This window comes from Hemicordylus capensis, chromosome 5 (assembly GCF_027244095.1).
Source record: "Hemicordylus capensis ecotype Gifberg chromosome 5, rHemCap1.1.pri, whole genome shotgun sequence".
Lineage (NCBI taxonomy): Eukaryota > Metazoa > Chordata > Lepidosauria > Squamata > Cordylidae > Hemicordylus > Hemicordylus capensis.
The window spans coordinates 233,936,396-233,960,949 of record NC_069661.1 but is presented as its reverse complement, the minus strand read 5'-3'; the positions used below and the strand labels follow the sequence as shown (position 1 = coordinate 233,960,949).

The 24,554-nt window shown below is 43.1% G+C and overlaps 2 protein-coding genes across 16 annotated transcripts in view; both read left to right on the top strand.

The window, feature by feature from the left end:
* The window catches only part of BICD1 (BICD cargo adaptor 1), a 191,341-nt gene extending 184,875 nt beyond the window's left edge, over nucleotides 1-6,466 (top strand). For all 14 annotated transcript variants that reach the window (XM_053257263.1, XM_053257262.1, XM_053257265.1 and 11 more), the window contains one exon: nucleotides 798-6,466. In XM_053257263.1, coding sequence (XP_053113238.1) covers nucleotides 798-882 — 85 coding nt within the window. In that variant the 3' untranslated portion in view covers nucleotides 883-6,466. The remainder of the gene's footprint in view (nucleotides 1-797) is intronic.
* Nucleotides 6,467-11,294: 4,828 nt separating this feature from the next.
* Nucleotides 11,295-24,554, top strand: part of FGD4 (FYVE, RhoGEF and PH domain containing 4) — a 192,554-nt gene continuing 179,294 nt past the window's right edge. Inside the window, exon 1 of one of the 2 annotated variants that reach the window (XM_053257281.1) lies at nucleotides 11,295-11,791. In XM_053257281.1, the coding sequence (XP_053113256.1) occupies nucleotides 11,614-11,791 (178 nt within the window). In that variant the 5' untranslated portion in view covers nucleotides 11,295-11,613. Of the gene's footprint in view, nucleotides 11,792-14,641; nucleotides 14,663-24,554 lie in introns of those variants that run through there. The other variant, XM_053257283.1, reaches the window with a different exon arrangement.

Below are 24,554 nucleotides of genomic sequence, written 5' to 3'. Positions count from 1 at the left end.
AATGCTGCACTATTCTCTTTGAGAATCTTTGGATTCCAATAAGCAAACAAAATCACCCTTACCTGTTTTTAGAGATGACTTTCAAAAGCAGGGGTGGGACCAGCCCTCCATTTGTTGTAGAATGGTCGGTCTGGCTTGCTGGTCCTCGGGGAAGTGTAGCAGACCTTGTATTGCCATTCATATTCTTGACCTTTGATAGATCTGCAGTACCAACATTACATTCTGCTGTGGCTTCTTTATTCCCCTGTGAATCCAAGAATCGGTGGCTGACATCCTAATGAATCACATGTGCTTTGAGCCTCTGCAGGCATGCAGTGCCAGCCCCTGCATTACTCCTCAGGTCCTCTAGCATGCACGCTGTTGTGGAAGAGGGCTTAGCGTTTCGAGCATTCTCTGCGGTCTGGAACTGACTGCAACATTCGGAAGCATGGAGCTGAGTGTCAGTGGTGTGTTCCTGATCTTACAGAGCAGTTCCAGAGTGTGGGGAGTGCTCCAAACGCTAGGCCCTCTTCTGCAACAGCATGTATGCTAGAGGACCTGGGGGCTAGTGCTGCGTGTCTGCAGGGGCGCAAAGCACACGTGCTTCATTTGTCAGGATGTCAGCCGTTCTCTATATTACAAGACCATGTCCTGGTTTTGTGTATAGGCATCTGTTCTAATTGTTGACAATTTGTACTCATAGCAAGAATGGCCAGAGACAAGCCTGACCCTCCATATGAATATAATCCTCTGTAACTGTTTGTTTGTAGACTTGGACATGTATTTTAAACTTTCCCTCCCCCTTTTTTAATTTTCAGTCTTGATGTAGCTCTTCCAGAAGAACAGCCACATTCCAGCTCTCAGTGTGCCCCTCTCAGCTGTCTACCTAAGCCTCCTCCTTAACCCTAATCTTCATATGCAACCTTAGAGGCGGGGGAAAACCCCCCACAACACAAACTGAGTCGGAGTTCTCACAGCAAAGGTACAGTTTGCGTCGAAGGAACCAGTAGGCATTACTGCCTCCTTGCTGCATTGATGAATCCGGACGCATATCTACAGTCTTAGCAACTGAGGATGTGTGGAAGAGCATAAAGCACAGAGCCCAAACTGTTCAAGAAGATCACTTAAGGTTCCTCTGGTCATACCCAGACGATTGCAATCATGACTACAGTTTGGAAGCAAGAACATGTACCTCCCAGCCATTTGGCCTGTACTGCTAATGTGCTGAGAATCTAAACCACTATCAAAAAGAAACAAAAAGTATCTTACAAATCCTTGTTTGGACAGTTCAGCTGCAACAACCAGTTTTTCTTTCTGTGGTTTAAAGGGTGTTGTATCTTTTATTTCACTGCACTTGCACCGTGCATTTATGTTTATTAAAACTGCTGTCCATGTTGTGTGAGACTTTTTATTCTATTCATTTAATTGTTTTTAAGTGATGAAGGAATAGATTATGTTTAATTTTTTCCCCCAGTTAGGGTTTTATTTTATAATTTCGGATTGTTCACTTGGCCAAAGAGTATGGCCTGGTGTTGTGTATAAAATTGCACAAAAATTTCAAAGGTGAGTTGAATTGGAATGTGAACTTTGGAGACATTCCAGAGAAAGTTGGACATGCCCAAGTCCCACTGAAATAAATGGGAACTAGGCACACAGTGAAGCACTTCAATCCCATTGATTTCAATAGAATGTAGGCATGCCTAGCTTTTGCTGGATTGTATCCTTTGACTGACTGCTGCACTGGTATTGTTTATGCACTTGTTTTATAACTAATATTATGTTAGCTGCTGGTTTTTGTTTCACTACTTCACTGGAATCTGATTAAGCCTAAGAAGGGTTTTACTGTACAATGTGCATTGTTTCCTTTTGGTTAACTTGTATGTTTTTGAGAAGGGTTTCTATTTTGTTTTAGGTACTTTTCCCTTTTTATTTTTAGCATTTCAGACAAGCTGATGACTTGGTGCTGTTTCCCCCCTTTTGGTATATGAACAAAAATGCAAATGAACTTGAAGTAAACATGCTGTTTTATGATCATTGAAATGTTCAAGATGTTTTTCACCTGCTGCTCCAAAATTCAGTGTTACCAAGACCTTACCTTGGCAAAAGTAAGAAAGAAAAATTAGTAGAGTGTGACAGTATATGTCCAGTGGCATCCAGTAGTGAATTTAGCTGTGTAGATGAGATTGATGTCATAGACTGAAGATTATAGTTTGGGGTTCTTGCTTTAGTGCATTTTTTTCTTGCCAAAATTCCCAACCACTATGGAGATCTAGCTCAGTCAGTTCGATGACGAATACTCAGGTGACATACAGTACAGATTCTGCTCCCACACTGCATGGCATTCCTACTTTAAAGATCTCTCTTGTTATAGCTGTTTTGAAGAGTTGTGGGTATGCAAGAACATAAGGATAACCAAATTTATTTTGCATAATACCTGACAGCAAGTCAGATTGCTGACTAAACTTGGAGTCATTACTTTGAGCCTTCTTTTGGGTTGCCCAGATGTAATGCTTCCCATTAGAGCTAATTAATTCTTGCTCTCAGTCAGGTGGCCTTAACATATTTAAGTACAGGAGGCCTGGGCAGATCCAGGTTTCTTTGTCTCTTCCACTTGTGCAGCATTAATATGATCCATGGACAGAAACATTAGATGGCGTGTGCCATGCATTAGCTTTGAAAGAAATTGCTTCAAAGGCAGCTGGGATAATTTGGCCTAATCCATCTGAATTTGAGAGATAGAAAATGATAGTTTTTACAAAATGGGTGTTGGAGAGGAGATGCACTGCATCAATCAAGGAAAGTCTAGGTGGCCAGTCATTGTGCCTAACAATCATTATCATTACAAAACCACTAATCAAGGTGCTAAAAACAGGATAATCCTAATCAGCAATTCATATACGTACTATAACCATGACAGAGCAGTTGAGTTTTTGCAATGGTTCAAAGATTTGGAATCGGAGATCGAAAGTAATTTATGGGAGGAATCCAGAAACTACTTGAAAGCAACCTCTTTTGCCCGTAAGGGCAAATCACTGGTACTACGGGGACTAAATTAAGTGGAAATACATAGTCTATAAATGGTTATGAAAGACAGTAACAACAACAAAAAACTCATATAATTCTACAGTTACAAATCTAACAGCCCTTTGCACTTTTCTATGTGTTTCATGCTGCTTATCTTCAGCTACATTTAACATTTTAATGCTGTACCTTATGCTCATAATCTTATATAACAAGGGAATGTCTTATTGTTCTTTCAGGATCTAGGGCTGCCACCTCCAGCTTTAGATGGGGTTTGTGGTTTCAGAATTTGCCATTTGAACTGCTGGTCCCTCCTAAACCACCATGCACTTCTGGTTGCACCTGCCAGTGTTATGTTGGCAAATGCTGATATAAGACCCTATGGAGGGTGGTTGTGTGCGTGTGTGTGTTTTTAAGTTGGGCACAATCCCACTCAAGTTATGCATGTTGATTTCGGAGAGACTTTAAACACCTGCTTAAATCTGAGCTATTGAAATCAATGGGTCTTAAATGTGCTTAACTTGGACTGGATCATGCCTGTATTTTTATGTAGTCTTATTCTTATTCACCAAGGAGCTATTTCAGCTGGGCCGAAGTGCACCTCAGAATCCTTGGGCTTGTTAGACTGATGTGCTGGTGAGGTGTGGGCGTGTTTTGGATACGTAAACATTAGAATTGCTGCATAAACTGTACTACAAACTGCTGCCTCTCACTACTTCCAAACATCTTTTGGAACTATACACAAATCTTCTTATTGAAATAATTCCAATGAAGTACATTTTAAGCTTCAGTCTGAAGCACACTTGCTCTGAGGTAAATTCCATTGAATTCAAGGGGACTTACTTCCAAGTAAATGTGTTGAGAATGTCATTTCTTTTTAAACATAGATTGTAATTTATAGTTGTGTGTATTGGGGGGAGGGGATGATGATTATTATTTTGAAATATCTATTTCCACAGCATTCAAAGTACTGGAAATAATAGGCCATACATGCTGAACTTTATTTTGTAAGTTTAAGGGAAGAATTCTAAATAAAAATTTAAATGTCAAAAAATAGGCCCTGATCTAGAGATATCGGAGCACACCAAGCAAGGTGGTGGAGTTACACTTTCCCATCTGCATCAGGAGACAGATGGGATAGTGTATGTTTACTTTCAATGTGCAGAGGCGATGAGGAATCTGTTATGGATGTGCACCCCCATGAATGCAAAGGTTGGCTTAGCTGGACGCAGAAATATCCAGTCCCAATCTTATGCTTAGAAGGTAGAACTCTGGATCTGCACTTATTTCCCCCACCCACCATACTCAGGTGTACAAATTTATGTACCACTGAAGGTTTGCATGTGCAAATCAGATGTTCTGGACATGCAAGGCTCGTACCACATGCCTAAAGCAATGGCTGAATCATAATTAATATGCCAAGAATAACAGCTGGAAATTCAAGATCAATAAGATACGCATAGGAAATGCAAACATGACCTAATACTGCCAAGTAAGTAATGGAGCTCAGAAAACCCCAAATACAGTCCTAGCTTCATAACTAAGAAGGAAACTGTAGCCATCAGATAATTTTAAATTTATTGGTTAGCATGGTTTTTAAATGAGGTAACACTCTGCCAGCAAGATCTGCATACGGGACCTGAATTTTGCTGGAATTAATTAGATTGGCTTTACTCCTACTGCAAAATAGGAGTGGGCCAACATATAATTTGTTAATAATGTACTACTGAAGCTAATAGGCGCCTGACCCAATATAAAATTCTTAATGTTGCAGATTATCCCTTTACTTTTTGTTCTCTTTATCTGGTTAATGTTGTACAGCTGTTTTGTTTTAAATGATTTTGTTTCTTTTGATATAAAGGAGGTCTTTATTTCAAAATTCCAGGCACTGAAGTCCTACTTTAGAAGCACAGCCATTTCCTTACTTATATTTTGTTTAAAAAAATAGCCATTGTTTTCTTCAGGGTTTCTCCCAGTAATATACTATGCCTGAAAGAGACATAAAGTATTTGGATATTTTCCTCCATTTATTATTATTTTTAATATTCTGCATAAAATAAGAAAAGCAATTAACTGCATTTAGCCATATGGCAGAAATGCATCTAAATATGCAATATAAAAAAGCTTGCATGACATAATTTCATGTACTTTCCAATAACCCTGATGATGAAGCTAGAGAATTCTTATTTCATGAGAGTATTCTTCCCCCCCCTTGCATATTAGAAAAGCACGTCCAATATAACTTTCATCAAGAGATGCATGGCTTAAATCCTCATTGCATTTTAATCTCTCTCTTGCAGAGCTCTTGAAAAAAAACCCCTCTATTAAATCTGAAGGCAACAGAGTGATAAATTGACAAGACACAAAGGGGGGGAAATCATATGTTGCTGTGATTGGAGTTAATTTGCTGTCAGACTCTGGAGAGATGTGGGCATTGTGTTTCAGTTAGTGTTTTGATATGAAGGTACTTGTGCTTTTCATTATTTATTAATAAATATAGTAGTAATTTTTTTATTCTTTTTGCAGCCTAAATAGACTTTTCTTTAAATTATAAAACTTGAGTTTATTACCGTGTTTTGGGGATTTATCAAAGTGTTTTGTACAAACATTAGGGAAGTAATTTTGCTAACCAGCTGTGGTGGGGGAAAGGAAATAAAAATACCCTAGCTTTAAAAAAATTAATTGGTATGGCTTTGTGCACCATATCTTTGAATAAATTGAAGTACACTTCACTAGTTCTAGATCTAGTGCTTCAAACCCTGTGGTTTGACTGTTAAGGGGTTAATTAAATTGATCCTTTGTAAAGAAAAGAAAGAAAAGAAACCCTTAAAACCTAATGTTTTGTGAATTTTGTAATCTATGAATGTTCCCCCTTGCATGAATATACTTATCTAAGCAGCCACACAGAAGGAGGCATTGTGTTATATTACAAATGGTTTTAAATACTGGTGCAGTTTGCGTTAAAACACAATTTGTATACTGTACATTTGCCTGCTGTAAAAGTTGGCTATTCCTAAACTGAATTGAAGTTCTGTGATAATGCCTTTTTGGGGGTTGAATGAAGTATTTCTAGATGGTGATAATACAGATAGATGTGCTCATTGGCTTAAAGATTGAATGTTAGAAGCTTTTTTTGTGTTGCAACACAGATTTTTAAGGCAAAAATACTAATTCAGGATTCCAAAACCAATTGTTCTGAAATAATTGCCATGTCAAACCCTCTCCTGTTCCGGTCTTTATACCAGTAGACAATCCTCAATGAATTGCTTTGTGAGGGAATCATGTGCTTGCACATGTGTGATACGATAATGTGGTTCAAATGGAAGGGAAATGAAGACACTCCAGAGCTGAAAAAAGTAAATTAGAAGCTAATATATTAATTCTGACAAAATTATGTTCCAATTAAAGTTATGGTATACTGCATAACTACCCCAGTAAATAAACTGGTCATTTTTTGTTCATTGAACTGTGTTGTCTCTGTATGCTTCAGTGTGTCACTATATTGTTTTGATGTGCACGTTCCCCACAACTACCCCACCGAAGGAAAAACAAGGAGAATGTATCTGCAAAAACCAATGGACACCAGAATTCACATGGCTTTCATATTTTGATATTTACTTTAAAATAGGTCATCCTTGGTGAGAAAGCAGGAAACTTCTGAACATCTGCTTTGTTGCACAGCTGTTGGTCCCAGTTGTCCTGTCAGAAAGAAAATTGCCAGATATGACATTTAGAGTCCACCCCTCCAACACAGAGGTCAGGGTGGTATACATGGTTCTTTCTGCCTCCATTTAATCCAACAAACCTGTAGTAGATCAGGGTGAGAGATAATAAGGCTATTCACATGACTGGGAGGCAGGGCAGGGGGAAGTTTGCACAAAACCTACCTCCTCACCCTACAGATGATCCAGCAACACTGGTGGGAAGTGCAGACTCCCACACAATCTGCGGGGAAGGTAAGTCTAACCAGCCTTCCTCACAGCCGTTCTCTCACCAGTCATGAGAAGAGGCACACTGTGTTCAATGGAGCATACTCCTTAGAAAGTGTATTTGGAATTGCAGACTTAGAATTTGTTTTATTAGGAGATGAACACATGAAACTGTCTCAGTACACCACCGGTGCATTCTAAACCATTTACTCTGACTTGGAGTAGCCCTCCAGGAAAGATGAAGGGCTTAAGCCAAAGGCTTCATGTAAAGAGTGGGTTCTGAACTCAGATTTGAAGGAAGAGAGAGGCCCGACATGTAGGGTCATCTACACTGTAAATAGGAGGAAGCCTGGCCAATGAAGAAAAACTTCCAATTAGACAAGAACAGAGTCAAAGAGGCTCTCCACACGAGCAGTGTGGAAAGCCGAGGCATGTTTGGTGGGGAGAGGGGGTTGGCCCAATCTCCCCGCACATGAGCACTCCACCCTCCCTGGGTGGCCAGATCGGCCGCAAATGTGATTACCAGCTCCATCTTGGAGTTGTAGTACCAGCTCCATCTTGGAGCTGGTAGGAGTGACAGGGATTGAGGGCCGCCCGGTCCCTGGAAATCCCAGGATGCCCTGTGTGAGTGCACAAGGCATCTTGGGGAGACCCCTGACGCTGGGAAGCTTGTTGTTGCCTCCTGGTCGGGGGTTTCCCTGTGAGGTGGTGCAGAGCCGCGCTGCGGTGACTCACGGTCAGGAAAATGGGGTTAGTGAAACATTCGCTCCGCTAACCTCATTTTAGAGGAGGGGGAATTAAGTGGGCTAGCCACCGGGCACGTCTGGTGGTCCTCATGACCGCTGGAAAGCGGGCTGGGCTCCTTTAGCCTGCTTTCCAGCGGCCGTGAGAATAGCCTCACTCTGTTTAGATGTTTGAGGCTGATGGTCAAGAGCCCTGCATCAGGGTTTAGGAGACACATTTGAATCAAGATCCTGGTAGATGTTGCTGTTTACTCTGTAAATTTTGCACAGATAATGTGCTCCATAACAATTTTGACATTTTGTTTTTATTTTATTTTTTGTTAACATTTTATATCCCGTTCTTCCTCCAAGGAGCCCAGAGCGGTGTACTACACCTTATGTTTCTCCTCACAACAACCCTGCAAAGTAGGTTAGGCTGAGAGAGAAGTGACTGGCCCAGAGTCACCCAGCTAGTATTTGGCTGAATGGGGATTTGAACTCAGGTCTCTCCGGTCCTAGTCCAGCACTCTAACCACTACACCACGCTGGCTGTTTGAAGTTAGAGTTAAGAGTCTTGTGGCTATAGTCAGAGTTCAAATAATTATTTGAAAGAGATAATGGGAGAAACCAGTTGGCTCAGTATGCAATGGGATGAGCGTTCATGTTTCCTGCTTAATACAGCAACTCTTGTAATCCCTCACCAAGGCTGTCTGTTCAATGCATTTACAAAAACAGTATCAACATTCTCATCAAATGTGTCTGAAGCTAAAAGGGAAAGAAACCCTTGTGAAATGTATATAAGAGATGGCTTTTATATGTATGAAACATATGTGCATATAACTGCATAGCTCTGTTCTGCTGGGCATAAGGTGTACAAGAAACAGCTGGACGTGAAGCCTCATCCGCCTCCAGGAAATCCTGTTGCATCACGATTTTTCCCCTGAGATTTCATCTAGCAGAATAAAGATATTAGTGTACACACTGTCTGACCAGAACTGGCCTGCACTCGGGGTGGGTGGCATCCAATACCAATTCTATTCATGGTTCATACCAGCTTCTGAAAGCCTGGCTAAGATCAGAAGCTTTTAGAGAGATCAGGGAAGAATCAACTAACCTGTCACCAACTTCTGTGAGAAATCTTCCTTGTGTGACTAGTTTCCTTGTAGTTCTTCCCTTTTGCCAGAGTCAGGAAAGGGAGTGCAGGCAAAATCTCTGCTTGCCATTCCGTCAATGACAGATCACAGATTCAAGAGTAGCTGTGGACTGTTTCCTGACCAGAGGCGTAACTAGGGAAAACAGCGCCCGGGGCAAGCACTGAAATTGCGCCCCCCCGGCGCCCCCCCAACATACACCTGACTGACACACATGTTTCAGAAAACTTTTATTTTAAAAATTTAAAAAATTACTGTTAAAGAAAGACTCCCCTTTTCCAAAACCACGCACTATTTACACCAGAAAAGGTTTCAAATGGAGGGGGAAGAATTTATGCATTTATGCTTTGTTTTATGTTATGATTTCAAAGTTAGAAAAACTATAAAAGGGCCATTTTAGAGAAGATATACACTGCCTTAGTTGCAAATCCTGCTTTTTTGAGATTCCCTGCAATTGAATAAAGCGAAAATATACACCTTTGCTATTTAAATTGGTTGGAGAGTATTTATGACAATAAAAAATGAAATGGCATTTCAGATGCAACATTGGTTGCCTAAGACCACTCAGATTTAACTAATCTTCATCACATTGACAAAAAGAGCAATTAAAATTAAAATCCATGACTAAAACCAAACCACTTTGGGGTTGTTTTTAATGAAAGGTGGTATATAAATTTAACAATAAATGTTTAGAAGTATATACTTTCACCCCCTGCCCAACCTACAATTAATTCCAGCTTATTTTCAAAGGGCTTCAAGTTTTATTTACAAATTGCTTGGCAGCACCAATGTTTAAGTAATTGCTAATTGCTCCTAATGATAGTTTTACTTATAGTTAAATTTATATACCACCTTTCATTAAAACATTCTCTGTTCATCTGATTTTCAGTCTGGTTAATTAAATCGGTGGAGGTTTAGACTTTCCTGATGGGCTGAAACAGCTAATCCATTTTGATGATGACATATAATTAAATTAGCTTGCATTACATAGTGAAAAAGTCCAGGAAGGGAGAGATGGGGGGATGTGGAACCCAAGGTTCCACATCCCCCCATCTCCCCCTCCCTGAACCTTTTCAGTTAAAACGTGGTTAGATTATAGGGGAGGAAGGACTTGAATGAGCAAAAAAGGGAACTGGTTTGGGCATTCAGGAAGTTGTTCAGAAGAGGGAGTTGTTCAGGAAGTTTGCTCTGGTGCGTGTCCTCCTCTCGACGCATGCGCGACTGGTGGCGGGGCGCGCCGGGGAGTGAGAGTCAGAGACTTGGACTACGAAGACGCCGCGGCACCCAGTGCTGGATGAGCAATGCCAATGGGGGGGGGGCGCGCGCCGGGACCGGGGGAGGGGGACTGCTCTGCAATAAAATAAAATAAAATAAAATAAATTTTCCGGCAAATCGGCAGGGGCACTTTTTGGTGCCCCCTGCCAAGTGGTGCCCGGGGCACGTGCCCCCCCTGCCCCCTATAGTTACGCCTATGTTCCTGACACTAGCCCTTAGTCATGAGATCTTATGTACAGATAGTTTTACATCAGGAGCACAGGCAGGGCAGAACACAGCTTTTCTGGCAAAATTTGAAAATCTCCTAGATCTACTCCTCTTAGTTATTTATTTCATAGCAATTACTCTTCTGTATCCTACAACGGCAGAGAGAAAAAGAAGGCATCACTTAAACATATCTGCAAACTCCAAAAATATAACCCAGAACAGAGAACACAATTGTTGTAAATCCTGCTTGGGTGTGTGTGTGTGTATATATAATGTGAAAAGCAATAGCTATGGGGAGACACTGTACCCTAAAGAACAACCACCATGCTAAACAGAACCAATAAAAAGTGTTCTTCAACACCATTAAGTCATATTTAGGCTAATAGCAATTAAGATTCCCTCTAAGCAACTCCTTCTGTCTTTACGCATTGGTAAGTTAAAAATAGAGAAAAACCTAAGTACTGGATTGTACCCAAAGAAAGTCATGACTAAAATCCATCGAAATCAATGATACAAGCTAGTCGTCATTAAATGAAGTCCCATTAATTGCAATGGGTCTCAGTCATGACAAAGCCCAATTGAAATTAATGGGATTTTAGTTAACTGTGTCGATCTTGTTTTTCGTCCTGTCTTTCCCACTTGGGGAATGATAGGAGTTCCGTCCTCCCACAATAAGTCTAAATAAACAGTGGTCAGCAGCCATAACTCTGTTTGGATGCCTCCCATTGTCTATTCCCACGCTTGTGACGAAGGAGAACAATGAGCGCCTCCCAGTAACCGCCCGACCCTAGGCAGTGTTAGCCACACCTAAAGGGAGGACCCATTGAAACAGATTTATGGGTGTCTAGAATGCCCTATGCTCGGGCTGCAGGGCAGACTAGTTTCGTAATAGCCGCGTGCACGGCTGCCTCACCTGCCAGGTGAGGCGCTTGCGCGCGGCGACAGGAAGGCCCAAGGAGATGGCGCAGGTGATGGGGCCGCGCGCCTTGGCGCGGGCTCAAACCTGCGCGGGAGCAACCAGCCTCCTCTCGCGGGGCGGGGTCTTCTCCTAGAGCAGAGTTGCGCGCCTCGAAGCGATTCTCCGAGGCGGGGCACAGAGACGAGAGTCTCACGCCGAGCAGGCGCTGGAGAGATTTTTTTTTCCCTGGAAAGTTCACCACAGACTAGGCGTACTAGGCGAAGCCGGTCAGGGGGGCAACCTTGATGATCTCCCCGCCTCAGCCCAGCCCAGGCGGTGGAAGCAGACGGGGAATGGGCAGCGCGTTTCGTGGCTAAGGCGGAGGAAGGGCTGGTTATTCTGCCCGCACCCCTCGCTTGCAGAGCGACAAAATGAACGGGCCGGAGAATACCAACTTCAGGCGCTTGGCCATCCGCAGGAAATCCAACCCGAGCCTGCACAGCGCTGCCTTGGTCTTCTCCAAGGGACTCGAGGGCGCCTCGCCTCTTGGTCGTCGGGAGCGAGGGAGGGACGCTGAGACTGAGGCAGCGCCATCAGCAGCCGCAGCAGGTACACAACTACTACGGGGACTTCTCCTTTGGCCCAACTCCCCGCCCTGTGCGCGCGCTCTCTTTCCGCCTTCCCGGTGCGCCCCTCGCCCCCTCCCCTCACCGCGGCACCTTTGGGATCTTTCAAGGGAAAAGTGAAATGCAGCAGGTTTGGAGAGGTACGCGCGCGGCAAAACCTACCTGCGTCGACCCCGCCGCTCTTGGCCCTTGACGAGACGAGACTTTCTCTCCCCGCACCACCAGTTGCATTCTCTAAAGTGGTTGCTTGGACTTCGGTTTCCAACAACTTCGCTCTGTTCTCAGCAGTTGCTGCACAGTCTTCTTGTCGCGGATACTGCTGCCCGGCGTATCCGCTCCGGCCAAGCAGTAGGAATGCTCCCCTTAGCAAGCCATACGCACGTGATGATACCTTTTCCTGCCGTAAATCTGACTTCAGTATGTGCTTAGGATCGTATTTACGGATGTGTTTAGTTCTTGCATTAGGCAGTGAAAATGGGCGAACAGCTTCACACCTTTGCTTTGATTCCTTTGATATTAGTCCACGCCAGCCAAAGGTTAATCAGTTCTAGGTGCCATTAACTTAAATGGGAAAGCTGAAGATATACTTCAATCTCTATCACTAGAGGTTACTCCTGCCAACTAAATTTAATCAAAACTTTAAAATGCTTAACTTGGGCTGGATCATGCCGGGCATATATTCTCTCCCCCCCCCACCAAAAAGAAAGTGTGAAGAAGTTTTTGTCTGCAAAACCTTATTTTGAAGTCTTAGTAAACATTTTAGGATTAAAGTATATTCTGCTGATTTCAGTAGTACTTGCCTCTCCTAGGAAGCTGTTTAGCATTTAGCCTTGAAGTCTGTTCTGATGTGTCCTTCCTGTGCTTCAGTGAGCAAACCATGTGGAACCAACAAGAACACGGACTGTAAAACTTCTTGCCATGCTAGGCTGCAGAGGTCTCTTGGGTTACTTGAAGTCCAGCATATGCAGCTGTGCTGCTTCCTGCTAGCCCTTCTCAGTTCTTGTTAAATGAAAAGAAGATTCTTTCAATTTCATGCCTCATTAAAAGACTTGCCAAACTTCTATGCCTGCCATGCCTGAACAACAAAGGCAATGGATCTGCACAGGTGTCACTTCAGGTTTTGTTGAGATGGAGATGCTTTCATCCTAGGCCACTTAGATATGCCAATAAGGTTCAAAGCTTTTGCACAAGTTCCAAGTACGTTCTTAATCCCCATACACACACTGCTGCTACAGGCTTCCTCACCACTTCCTAGTGTAGTCTTATCCTCCATACACATAACTGAGCAGTGGACCTCATGCAGTTTTTGCAGTGCTATCTGCTAGCCAGCTATTTCATTCCAAGAAGAACTTGCCACGTTCCATGACCACTTTTGTGGTGACTGGGGTAAAAGATGGGTTCTTCATGGGATGCAAGAGCTGGCTAGCAAGCAAGCATGACTTGTCCCCTTAGCTAAGCAGGGTCTGCCCTGGTTGCATATGAATGGGAGATGAGTGAGCACTATAAGATATTTCCCTTAGGGGATGGAGCCGCTCTGGGAAGAGCAGAAGGTTTCAAGTTCTCTCTCTGGTTTCTTCAAGATAGGGCTGAGAGAGATTCCTGCCTGCAACCTTGGAGAAGCCGCTGCCAGTCTGTGAAGACAATACTGAGCTAGATAGACCAATGGTCTGACTCATGGGCATAACGCCTATTGGACAAAAAGGGACAAATGTCCCTGGGCCCAGAGGGTCAGCCCCCCCCCAGCAGGTCATCCTTGCCCTGGCCAAGCGGCGGTGGCTGTTGTGGCTGGCCGGCTTCTCCGCCGGCCTCTCCGGCTGAACTGTGCGGCTGCTGCCCCTGCCCAACCACCGCTATTTGTGTTGGCTGGAGGGGGGGAGTTAGCTGGGTGGTGGCGGGTGCTGTGTCCGGCTGGCTGGCCTCTCTGCCGGCCTCTCCGTCTGAACTGTGCAGGCACACTGTTTGGACAAAGAGGCTGGCGAAGAGGCCATCTGGCTGGCCACAGCACCTCCTGCTGCCACCGCTATTCAGCTCACTCCCCCCCGGCCAACACAAATAGGGGTGGCAGGGCAGGGGTGGTGGCAGGGAGATGTTGTTGTCCCACCCCCTCATGTCTGATGTCAGATGCAGGGGGCATGGCTTAGGCGGCTGGGGGCACGCGTGCTTTTCGTGTGATGGGGAGGCCCCCTAATAAGATTTTGTCCCCTTGCCCCCAGGGGTCTTGCTACACCCCTGGTCTGACTCAGTATATGGCAGCTTCCTATGTCTGTTCCTATGATGTGTGTACAGACAGTAAGATTGTGTTGAGAAGCAGTGCAGAAGCCTGCAGCAGCATGTGTATGGGGAGTAAGATTGTGCTTTGAGCTTGCATGAACATTTTGAATATTGCATAATTTATTGCTGTAGAGAGGTGACTAGCTTTCAGGTTCTCAGATTTTTTCTAAACCCAGCTTTTTTAGAGTGCAGGACTTGCTTATTAAGATACTGAGGCAAAGAAAATAAGAAATCTGTAAAGCTCTGTTTTGCTCATCCTATCAAAGTGTGATGTATTTTTCTACTAATAATATAGTATGGAAGCCAATTTAGTATGGGTGTCTTTTTTGGATGTTGTAAAAATTCTAGTTGTTCTCCAAGGGCCTTCCCAGACATGGTCTTCTCCCAAGAGCACCTGATAGTAGTTACTGGAGCAACCAAATCTGGCTTCCCTAGAAAATGCTCCTAGTGGTATCACCTGTATCTAATCTAATTGCTGCTATATATAAATTTCAGCTGGCTATTGATGAGACTGTTAAGGTCCTGTAGTGTGAGGAAGACAGCTGTGTGAGTGGATGGTGCCCATGCATAACATCAGCAGGAGGTGTGTCATGTCCCTTCTCTGCCCACCTGTGCCATTTTCTAAAACGAGCAATTAAAATATTTTGCATTCTTTCTTCCATTTTCTTCTGTGTCCTCACTCTGTCCAGCTCCTGACTGCTTTCTGCCAGGAAGCATTAAAAACGACTACTACTTTCTTCTGAATCAAGACTACTAGCCTTTTCTCCTTTTTTATTACATGGGGAACTGGTATTGCCATAGATGGTTAAAACTAGTCAGTGCTAGCAGAAGCTTTGGGCATAGGGACAGGAAGTAGATTCTGTTGGGAAGTGCCCTAAGAATTTGATTTGATGTACGTTTAAGGGAGCAATGCTGTGCCCATTAAAGCTAGGTACTAGTGAGATAAGATGTTTGCCAAGAACAGTTTGTTTTTCCATTGTAAAAAGGTAAACTAGATCTTGAGGGAACAGTTCAGCTTGACTTCAATACTGCGTTCATTCTCTGGATGAAAATAAACATAGTCATAACTGCAAATATTTCTCATGTGAGGCGTTTGGAAATATGTCAGCTATTTAGGTTATTGCTAAGAGGAAAAGATGTTTCATGAGTACAGCAGTATTGTATCTAGAGTGCTGGATAGCTTGAGGTATGAGGAACACTCTCAGTGTCTGTCCCATATTTAAACGATATTGATGGGTTTTTATTTACATATTTGTAGCAGACTCTTGGTGGGCTGCTGCTCTGTGTATAGTGAAGATATGTAAGAGTTGGAGTATGGATAGATATGACTACTGTCTTGTGTATTGGAAGAGGAAGGACCATACTTTAGTGGAAGAGTGTCTGCTTTGCATACAGAAGGTCCCAGGTTCAATTATTGGCATCTCTGGATAGGGCTGGGAAATACTGATCTGAACCCCTGGAGAGTCAGTTAGAGTAAATAATACTGAGCTAGATGGACCAGTGGTCTGACTCGATAGCTTCCTATGTAACTGGGAACTCTAATACAGAAAAAAGTTGTTCTTCAGACATGAGGGCAACTATATATTACAAGTGAAAATGAAATAAATCAAAATTGATTACCCACTGATTGATGACTAGCCCCTGGCAACTATATTGGGTCAAGTTATTTATGTAGTAATGTGAGTTCCCATGGTGTCTGGGAATCCACAGGATTCTATGTAACCCATCTGGCTTTGGGGCCAGTGCAAAAAATGGTTTGGAATCTGAGAGGGAAGATGGATGAGTGAAGGTAGACTTGGGTGAGAAGCCTTGCCACAGTGGCCAGCCCCTTTTGCCTGTCCTCTCAGTGACCAGTCCCACAGGAGGACACAAAGACAAAGAGAAATATTCCTGAGTTTTCCTTGGTGAAGAGGTATTGAATCAGGAAACTGAATGCCAATTGGATTCAAGGCCTGCTGTAAATTACAGGATATTGTGTTGGTATATCATGGAATTTGTATATCACAGGCAGAAGCAACTCCTGCCTGTGGCTTCCAGTGGTATCTGGTGGGCCACTGTGTGAAACAGGATGCTGGACTAGATGGGCCTTGGGCCTGATCCAGCTGGACTGTTCTTATGTTCTTAGTATATTTTCAGTTGTTGAACATGAGTTGGATTATGTCGGAATCCATATATTCTCAGGTTGTGAGAGTTCTGCATGATGAGACGTGTCTGTCCTCCAGCCAAGCAGTCAATTATCTGAAAATTATATCTGCAGTTATCTGAAAATTATATTTGCTCCCCAAGAAGCTTGAAACTCGTCTTAAAAAATAAATTGGGTTGCTTCTTATAACATCCCGGTAGGTAAAACTGCTGCTTCTTCTCCTCATCATGTAACCTGGCTCTTCATCTCAGGTTCCAATGATTTAGCCTTGGAATTTGGCAGCATCTTCCGCTTCTGTTTTCCAAGCATCTGCTTTGCTTGTCCCCTGTGTGCTAAGTTGGTGATTTCATTTTCCTATTTAAGTGCTTTATAGTAGAAAAAGAACACCCCAACAACTCCATTTGTTCCCTATACAATGAGAAAACGGACTATCCCAACCATTCTCCGTTCCCTTAAGGACAAAATTGCCTGTAGGTGTGATATAGTTTAAACCATGGTTTATTGGGTTGCTTAGAGTGGCAGTCTAAGCCCACACTCTCCTCACTCTTGTGTCCTCTCTTTGCACCTGTCAGCGTGGTTTGTTTAAGCTACAACTGTTCTTCTGATAGTGGTTTACAAGCCACAATTAAACAGTTTGAAACTGAGATTAACTCTAGTTTCAAATGCTGGTTTAATTGTGGTTTGCAAAGCTCAGCTCTGGGTTTGGATAGTCTGTAGCTTAAGCACACTGTGGTGTTGACATCATGGAGCTGAGGAGAATAAGGCATGGGCACATGCATGACGGAGCAAACCATGGTTTGTTTGAACTTGCCCAATGAAATTTAGGCATGCCCTTAGCCAGGGCTAGCAATAACCATGCAAAGTGTGGAACCAGAGTAAAGGAGGGTGTGGAGTACAGTTGTCCCTCGCCAACTGCTCCTGAGTTCAGTTCCTGGAAACCATTGTGGTTGGCGAATTCGCAGTTGACAAGGCATTGAAATGAATGGGAAATGGAGTTAGGGGAATCGTGAGTGCCGAAATGCCTGAAATCCACAAAAAAGGTAAGAAATCCCTGGGACTCACGGAAATGACCCCCCTGACCCCCCCCAAATTGCCATGAACCGCCCCAAATTGACTATAAATGACCCCCTGGCCCTTGAATTGACCCCGGAAATCAGCAAAAAAAAAGGGGGCTGACTTTTTTTTTTAATGGCACCAACCACGAATACTCAAGTTGTGGTTGGCAAGCAGGGAGACAGTTTACCAGTCATGGATACTCAAACCCATGATTGGCAAACCGTGGTGAGGGACAACTGTATATGTTTGTGAGGTGGTGATCATGCAGATTGTTCCTGGTCCATACAAAGTGAGCTTGTGCTCAGTCTCTTGCTTCTGGCCCCTACATCCTCATGGTTATTTCTGCACTGGCCCTAGCTCAGTATTTAATTAGGCTTGAAAATATTGCTGGGGGGAATCAGGAAGCCACCTGCCAACACAGAAGTCTAAGCATTTTGGTGAATCACAGTTTCAAAGTACAAGTTTCATATCACTTAATGTCTCTATTCTGCTGTTCACGGAGAACAATTCTGCTTTAAACAACAAATGTGCAAGGCAGACTTTTTGTTGGATTTGAGTTGTCCGAATCTCTTGCCTGAAGTAAATCCAGTATATCATCTACTAAGCTGCAGCAATGTGGCTCCCTTAGCAGAGAGACTACAAGGTGATCTGTATTCAGTTCAGTGTTCCATGCAGCAAGGGAAAAGTCTACACGAAAAGCTGTATCTTTTTCTCTCCTTGATGCCAAGGGCCTCTGCTTATTTAATGGCAGCTATATTGTCATCCTATTCTTGGTGGACCAAGTGGTTACTTCAATAATGCAGCTGAGTGGTTGTGAAGAATGTTTCATGATATGGTAGTGAAAAGCTCTGAACTAAGTAAACTCTGCAATCATTCAGTTTTGTTTCCTACAATGAACTGAATGCATACCTTTGGGCACACACTGTCCTTCCTCTGAGAACGAATTGCTACCTACTGCTGTGTCTTTGAATGAAACATATTGACAAATAATTTTGCTTTTGGAGGCTTTGAGGGGAAGCATGTGAGTACTGCTTAATGCAGACAATGACGGTTTTCAACAGAAGCAACGCAAACCGTGAGCTGAATGCTAGCTTTTTGAGATATTTGTGTAAAATGCCTAGGAGCCTTTGTTAATTAACAATTGTCACATGAGGCATCATACAATAAATAGAATGTGACAATCTTCAATAATCAAATACTTTTTAAAATAGAAGGAAATAAGGAAATAACACAATCTCCTACCCTGTCCACTTCTTTATATTCCTGCCTAAAATACTGTTGCAAAATGTTCCATGTGCAGATGCTGCCTACTTTCATATACAGTATGCTGATATGCATTTGAAGGCTCTTGCTTATTTGCACCATAATGCTCATTCAAACTTCATTGACTTGGTTGGATGCAGAAGTATACATTCTGGGGCCACCCATTTTAATATGTGACAGGTTGCCCATCAATGGAACTGGATTGTGCCAATGAGTTTAATTTATTTGGCGAAGCAATTTTCAGCATTCTCCACATGGGTGTTCATAACAAAAAAGCTGCTCCTCCCAAGTGTCGCTATTCCTTGTTTATGTTGTTTTTTCAAAGTATGTTTTTTATCAATCAGGTCTTGTTTCACTTCATGCATTTCCCTATTTATGGTGCAGCAAAAACAGCATGAACATGCCCAGTAAATCCCTTTGATAAAGTGGGGAGTGGGAAATGAAACCATTAGAAACTGTAGCTTCTGGGCTAACTGCAACAAAGCATTCTTGTGCAGAATAAATAGCTGTCCATATGTGGCATAAATTGTATGCACGGTACTTCTGTACAACTCTATTTACGAGGAGCATAAATAATAGACGCAGGAGTAATTTAGAGTTTGAAAGGGGAATCGGCTATGTATTAATAATTCAATTCTTAACACACCCCTCCCAAAAACTTACAAGGCTTCAAAAAGGAATAAGAAGCCAAAGGTTTATACAGTACATAAATGGGTCTTGATTGGATATCTTAAGTAAAGTGTAAAAAAAAAAACCCCAACAACCCCAAAGCAGTACAAGATTAAACTTGCCCAAATAGAAAGACAATTCCTAAATATGCTCAAGTGTTGAGTGAAGTTTGAAGGAAAGGCAATGTCTGAACTGGTGTAGTCACCGTGAGTAAACATCTCTCTGCACCACTGTTGTCTGAAAACATTTCATAGGAACTGTTGTTGGAGCTGGATTGCCTCATGAGCTCCTAACAGCAGCAGTGGGTGCCCAGGAGCTATTGTGTCAACTGCCCTGGACAGTTTGCTACTCCAGTGACCCAACAAGATAACTGATGGCATCGGTTACTGTTAAGAGGTCTGCGTGTGTGGACACATGTTAGCAGTCACAGTCCATGGCTATGCTTTGCTCAAGTGGGGGAAATTAGCATCAAATGGGTGCAGACCAATCAACAGCAAGACAATACTCTTAAGTCCTGCAGGATTGTGGCCGTGGCATGGACATACTGGAAGGGAAGAAAGAATGGAGGCATGATCTTGAAAACAAAAAGTTGTTTCATCAAGGAATAATGGGGGTAAAGGCGAAATGTGCTGTTGAGTAGTCAGTGTCGGCTCCTGGTGGCCACAGAGCCCTGTGGTTGTCTTTGGTAGAATACAGGAGGGGTTACCATTGCCATCTCCAGTGCAGTATGAGATGATGCCTTTCAGCATCTTCCTATATCGCTGCTGCCCAATATAGGTGTTTCCCATAGTCTGGGAAACATACCAGCGGGGATTTGAACTGGCAACCTCTGACTTGCTAATCAAGTCATTTCCCCGCTGCACCATTAGGATGCTGAAAGGCATCATCTCATACTGCGTGGGAGGAGGCAATGGTGAACCCCTCCTGTGTTCTACCAAAGACAACCACAGGGCTTTGTGGTCACCAGGAGCCGTCATCGACTCGACGGCACACTTTACCTATAATGGGGGTACAGGAAATGAAAAACAGGGGGTTAATCTTGGCACATTACCAAGTTGCAGTACTGGGAAGGGGGATAGAGGCTTGAAGATGAAAGAAAAAACAAAAAAGTGTTTGTCACAACTACCTGAAGGAATGCTGGGGAATTCCTTCTCTCCAGGGAGCTCAAACGTGCAGTGAGCTTATTGGGTGCACCCAGGCAGCATGGGGCGCAGAGTCTAATGGTGAGGTGTAAACACACGGGCACCCCGGGCAGAGTGCGGGATTGCAAGAGGCTGGGTGGCAAAAGCATGATGGCCGTTGCAAAGGGCAAAAGTGAGATGCCATGCTCGAGGAAGGTTTTTATAGGCAAAAGCATACCCTGAAGCATTGAATGAAGCCTAGAGGAGACTAGTAGATAGTCTCCTTGAGGAGTTCCTGATAACTTGAGGAGTTCCTGCTCCCGATAAGGCACAAATGTTGGTTATTGATTAGGTAATATTCCTTTAGACAAAAGTTTCACGAAAGAGTGATCGCCCTGAATAGAGAGAAAGGAGGGCACCTCAAGCCTGCCATTTGTGGTAGACTGAGAATATGGGCATATTAGAGACAGGATCTCTGCTTGTCCAGTCAGTTTTTCAGTAATGTGACTATTCTCAGCCAATTAGGTGTCATCCCTGGAATGTGGGGGAGGCCTTAGTCAGGGTTTGGGAAGGCCATAAGAAAAAATAGTTGTTCACTAGACAAAGGCTATTATTACACAGAAACTCATTATGATATATATGTTTTAATAGTGTAACCAAGTTCACTTTTAAAAGTTTTTTTTGAATGAGGCACTTTTGGCTTAAGTTAATTTCTTTATGTTGGGATGAATTGCAATGGGGGTGGCAGCGGACCCTTTAATTAGCAGGACATTCTCCACAGGCAGTTTTGTCGCGTGCATGTGCAAATTTAGCTATCAGCAAAAATCCCGATTTTCAGTGTTACACTGATGCAAGTTTTAATCCTGTTAGGAGAATTTCAAAACAAGTTGGAGATAATCATGTGCCTGTGCCAGGGGTTCTCAAACTTAGGTCCCCAGAATATGTTGGACTACATTGTAAACCACCCTGAGCCATTTTGGAAGGGCAGTATAAAAATCAAATACATACATACAACTCCCATCATCTCCAGCCTTTGGCCTTTGTGGCAGGGAATAATGGGAGCTGTAGTCCAACACCATCTGAGGATCCAAGCTTGAGAATCCCTGGTTTATGCCATGTCAGAAAACATCTGATAAATGAAGATCCTCCTCCCTGCAGAGCATGTACATGTACAGAGCACTGAACAGAAGTTCGGCCCAGCAACTAAGCAAAAAGATTTCATTCTGCCATTCCAAAAAAGTAAAAAGGCCCCAGTTGCTGTTAAGAGCAATTGCAATGGTTCTCTAGGTTTGTCAGTGTTCCCAGCAAGGTTTGTTAGTGCTCCCTTTGTCTGGGTTCAGTCCCTTGGAACATTGATTTCTCTGAGGGCAGGTAGAGCTGTGACTCCTTTAGAAGTTGTTGGTTTTTTTAATGAAGCCTTTTGACATAATCTGGGATGTTTAATTTTTAATCAGAGTGGAGCCGGACCTAGTAACGCCAGTGTGGTGTAGTGGCCAGTCCAGAGCACTGAACAGATGGGAGGCTTTTATGCAGATCTCCACTCAGCCCTGAAATCTCTCTCTCTAACCTTGCATGGTTTCCCCACCACACTACCCTGTATGGTGCCCTGAGCTCTTTCTAGGAAGCATGGGGTTAAAAACGAAATGATAAAATTAATAGGGCTGTACAAAGGTAAAGTGTGTTGTCAAGTCGGTTTTGACTCCTGGCGACCACAGAGCTCTGTGGTTGTCTTTGGTAGAATACTGGAGGGGTTTACCATTGACCTGCTGCGCAGTATGAGCTGATGCCTTTCAGCATCTTCCTGTATCGCTGCTGCCCGTTATAGGTGCTGGGAAACCAGCAGAGATTAGAACCTGCAACCTCTGGCTTGATGATTAAGTCATTTCCCCGCTGCGCCATTAGGTGGCTAACTAGGGTAGAAGATGTATGCCACTCACATTCAGGAGCTGTGCACATTCATGTTTTCCACTTGTCTTTGAGTAAAAAGCAAGGTGGCAGGGGAAAGTGATTGTGGGCTAAGCAAAAGATCAGTCGATGGGCTTTTCGTTCTACCTTGTTAAAGAGCTGCTCGGTAGGACAGTCCAGCTTTTCTTAGCATCTCTTAGGAGACAATCACCTCTGACCCCACCCCTGTGACAGTTGCTTTTTACTTTCAGACAACCAGAAAACAGGCTGCACAGCTCTCCCTCTTGGGTAGGACACCTCTCCTACCCTAATTAGAATCATGTGAACCATCCTGTGGTTTAGAAGTGCTGAGGCAAAATAGGGATGAGAATGCATTTAACAGTAAAGCTTTGAGGAATGCTGCATGCAGTGATTACATGGCTTCTTGGGGAAAATGTTAGAACAGAGAGAGAAAAGGAAACGCAAATGAGGCGTTAAACAAATTGCTTCCAACCTGGTTGTCTGAGGGTACAAATTGGACCGAACTGAGAAAAATCGAGCATAAAGTGGATTAAAGTCAGAAGCAAGTAGAGAAAGAGAAATAAGACAGTTATCTTATTGAAAATTGCCTGCAAGAGCTATGAAAAATGTTAATTTAAAATGTTGCCAGCAGCAAAGAGGAGGGAAGTCTGCATGGAGACTGTTTCACTGGGGTGCTGAGATTTTCAAAGAACAAAGTGTGACATAATTGGTGGCTGAGCAGTTTTCTTTTGGTATGTGAAACTTCCCTGCTTTCTCCCCTCCAAATGTATTCCTTTTTAGTACAAGAATCTGCTGCAAAAAAACCCTGTTCTATCGGGATCATTAGGAGTGAAGTGTACATCCAAGGAGACTAGAAGTGGAAATTAAAAAATGTTTGTGTGTGAATCCAGGTTGCATCTATTGGTGTAAAATGTGTGGTACTCAGAGAACTTGCGTTTTGGGAGGTATAGATATGTATTTATTAAATAAATTAAATAAACAAACAAACAAATAAATAAATCTGAGTTTTGGCATCTGTTTTTTGGCCAGCGTGAACAAGGTGGTGTGGGTGTTCAGAGCAAAATCAATATCTCATTTCATTTTATATCTGTTAACAGAGGTTCATTAGCATTTCTGTGATAAGGATAACATGTCTGACTTGTCTGAATGCTTAAACCCCCACTTCTTTATGCAAATAGTCTGACATTTTCAAAAGGGCTGAGGCAGATGAGTGTGGTGATAAAGTACAACCTTTTAATAATATAATAGAAGGGTCTTGGCAGCCAATTACAACAGTCTTTGAGAGATGATATTTGTAGCCTGCCAGTCTGTTGGTTCTGTTAGCATTGTTACTTTGCATGGTTTAAATTTAAGTGAAACAATTCTACCTTCAAATTAAGAGTAATCTTGAAGCTCCCCCCACCTGGTTTCTTATATGTGACTTGTGCTGCTTTTATAAGAAGCATTGGTTTATGCTGGGCTTTAGAAAAATAACATGATCCAAACCTGAATAGATTGATTCATCCCTCCCTCCCTATCTCCTTTCACCCATGGAGGACCCCCATACCCTTGTAGAGAAATAGGAAGGGATTGATGCACTGCCTCACAGCCTTGTCATGGGTGAATGGTTGCACATATATTTGGCCACTGTGCTTCCAGGAAAAACTTCTGGTAGCGGAGAATGCGGGCAGTTTGTAAGCTCTTGGCTTTTTGGGGATGGATATTTGTTCTTTACAGCCCAGTAGAAGTTTTCAGAATTCCTGGATTCTTGCTCAGTTGCCTGGTCTTCAGCCTTGAATCCTGTGCAGCATGGGCTAATAGTCTTTGGGTTCAGAGGAAACTTGTCATATTGACCCCTACAGAACAAGCCCCCTACATGGCTTTGGAGCTGATTAGGAGGAGGAACCACCATATCCTTTAGTCCAAACTCATTTTAGGTGGCCAAGTGAGGGGATGTGGAGGAAATTTGGCATAGTATCCAGCTTGATGTATCTTGAAATGCTGTACTGACCTCTGCAAAGTCCACTTTTATGTGAGAAGTTTTTAGGGTGGAAGGAAAGAGAATCTCATCGTTCCTCTTGAGTCCCAGTTGTGAAATACATAATATTTAGAAATCCATAAAGAGTTGTACATGTAGCAAAAATTCTTGAGCACTTTTCAGAGCTCATATTGTTTGGAAATCTTGAAAATGTATCTGTGATACATACAAATATGGCTAACATGAGCTAAAATTGTCTGAACCCGGGTTAAGCAAGGCAGGATAGAGGCTTGAGTTCCCAAAGGACCTGTTGAACCAGCAAAAGAGTGGGGCCTACTGA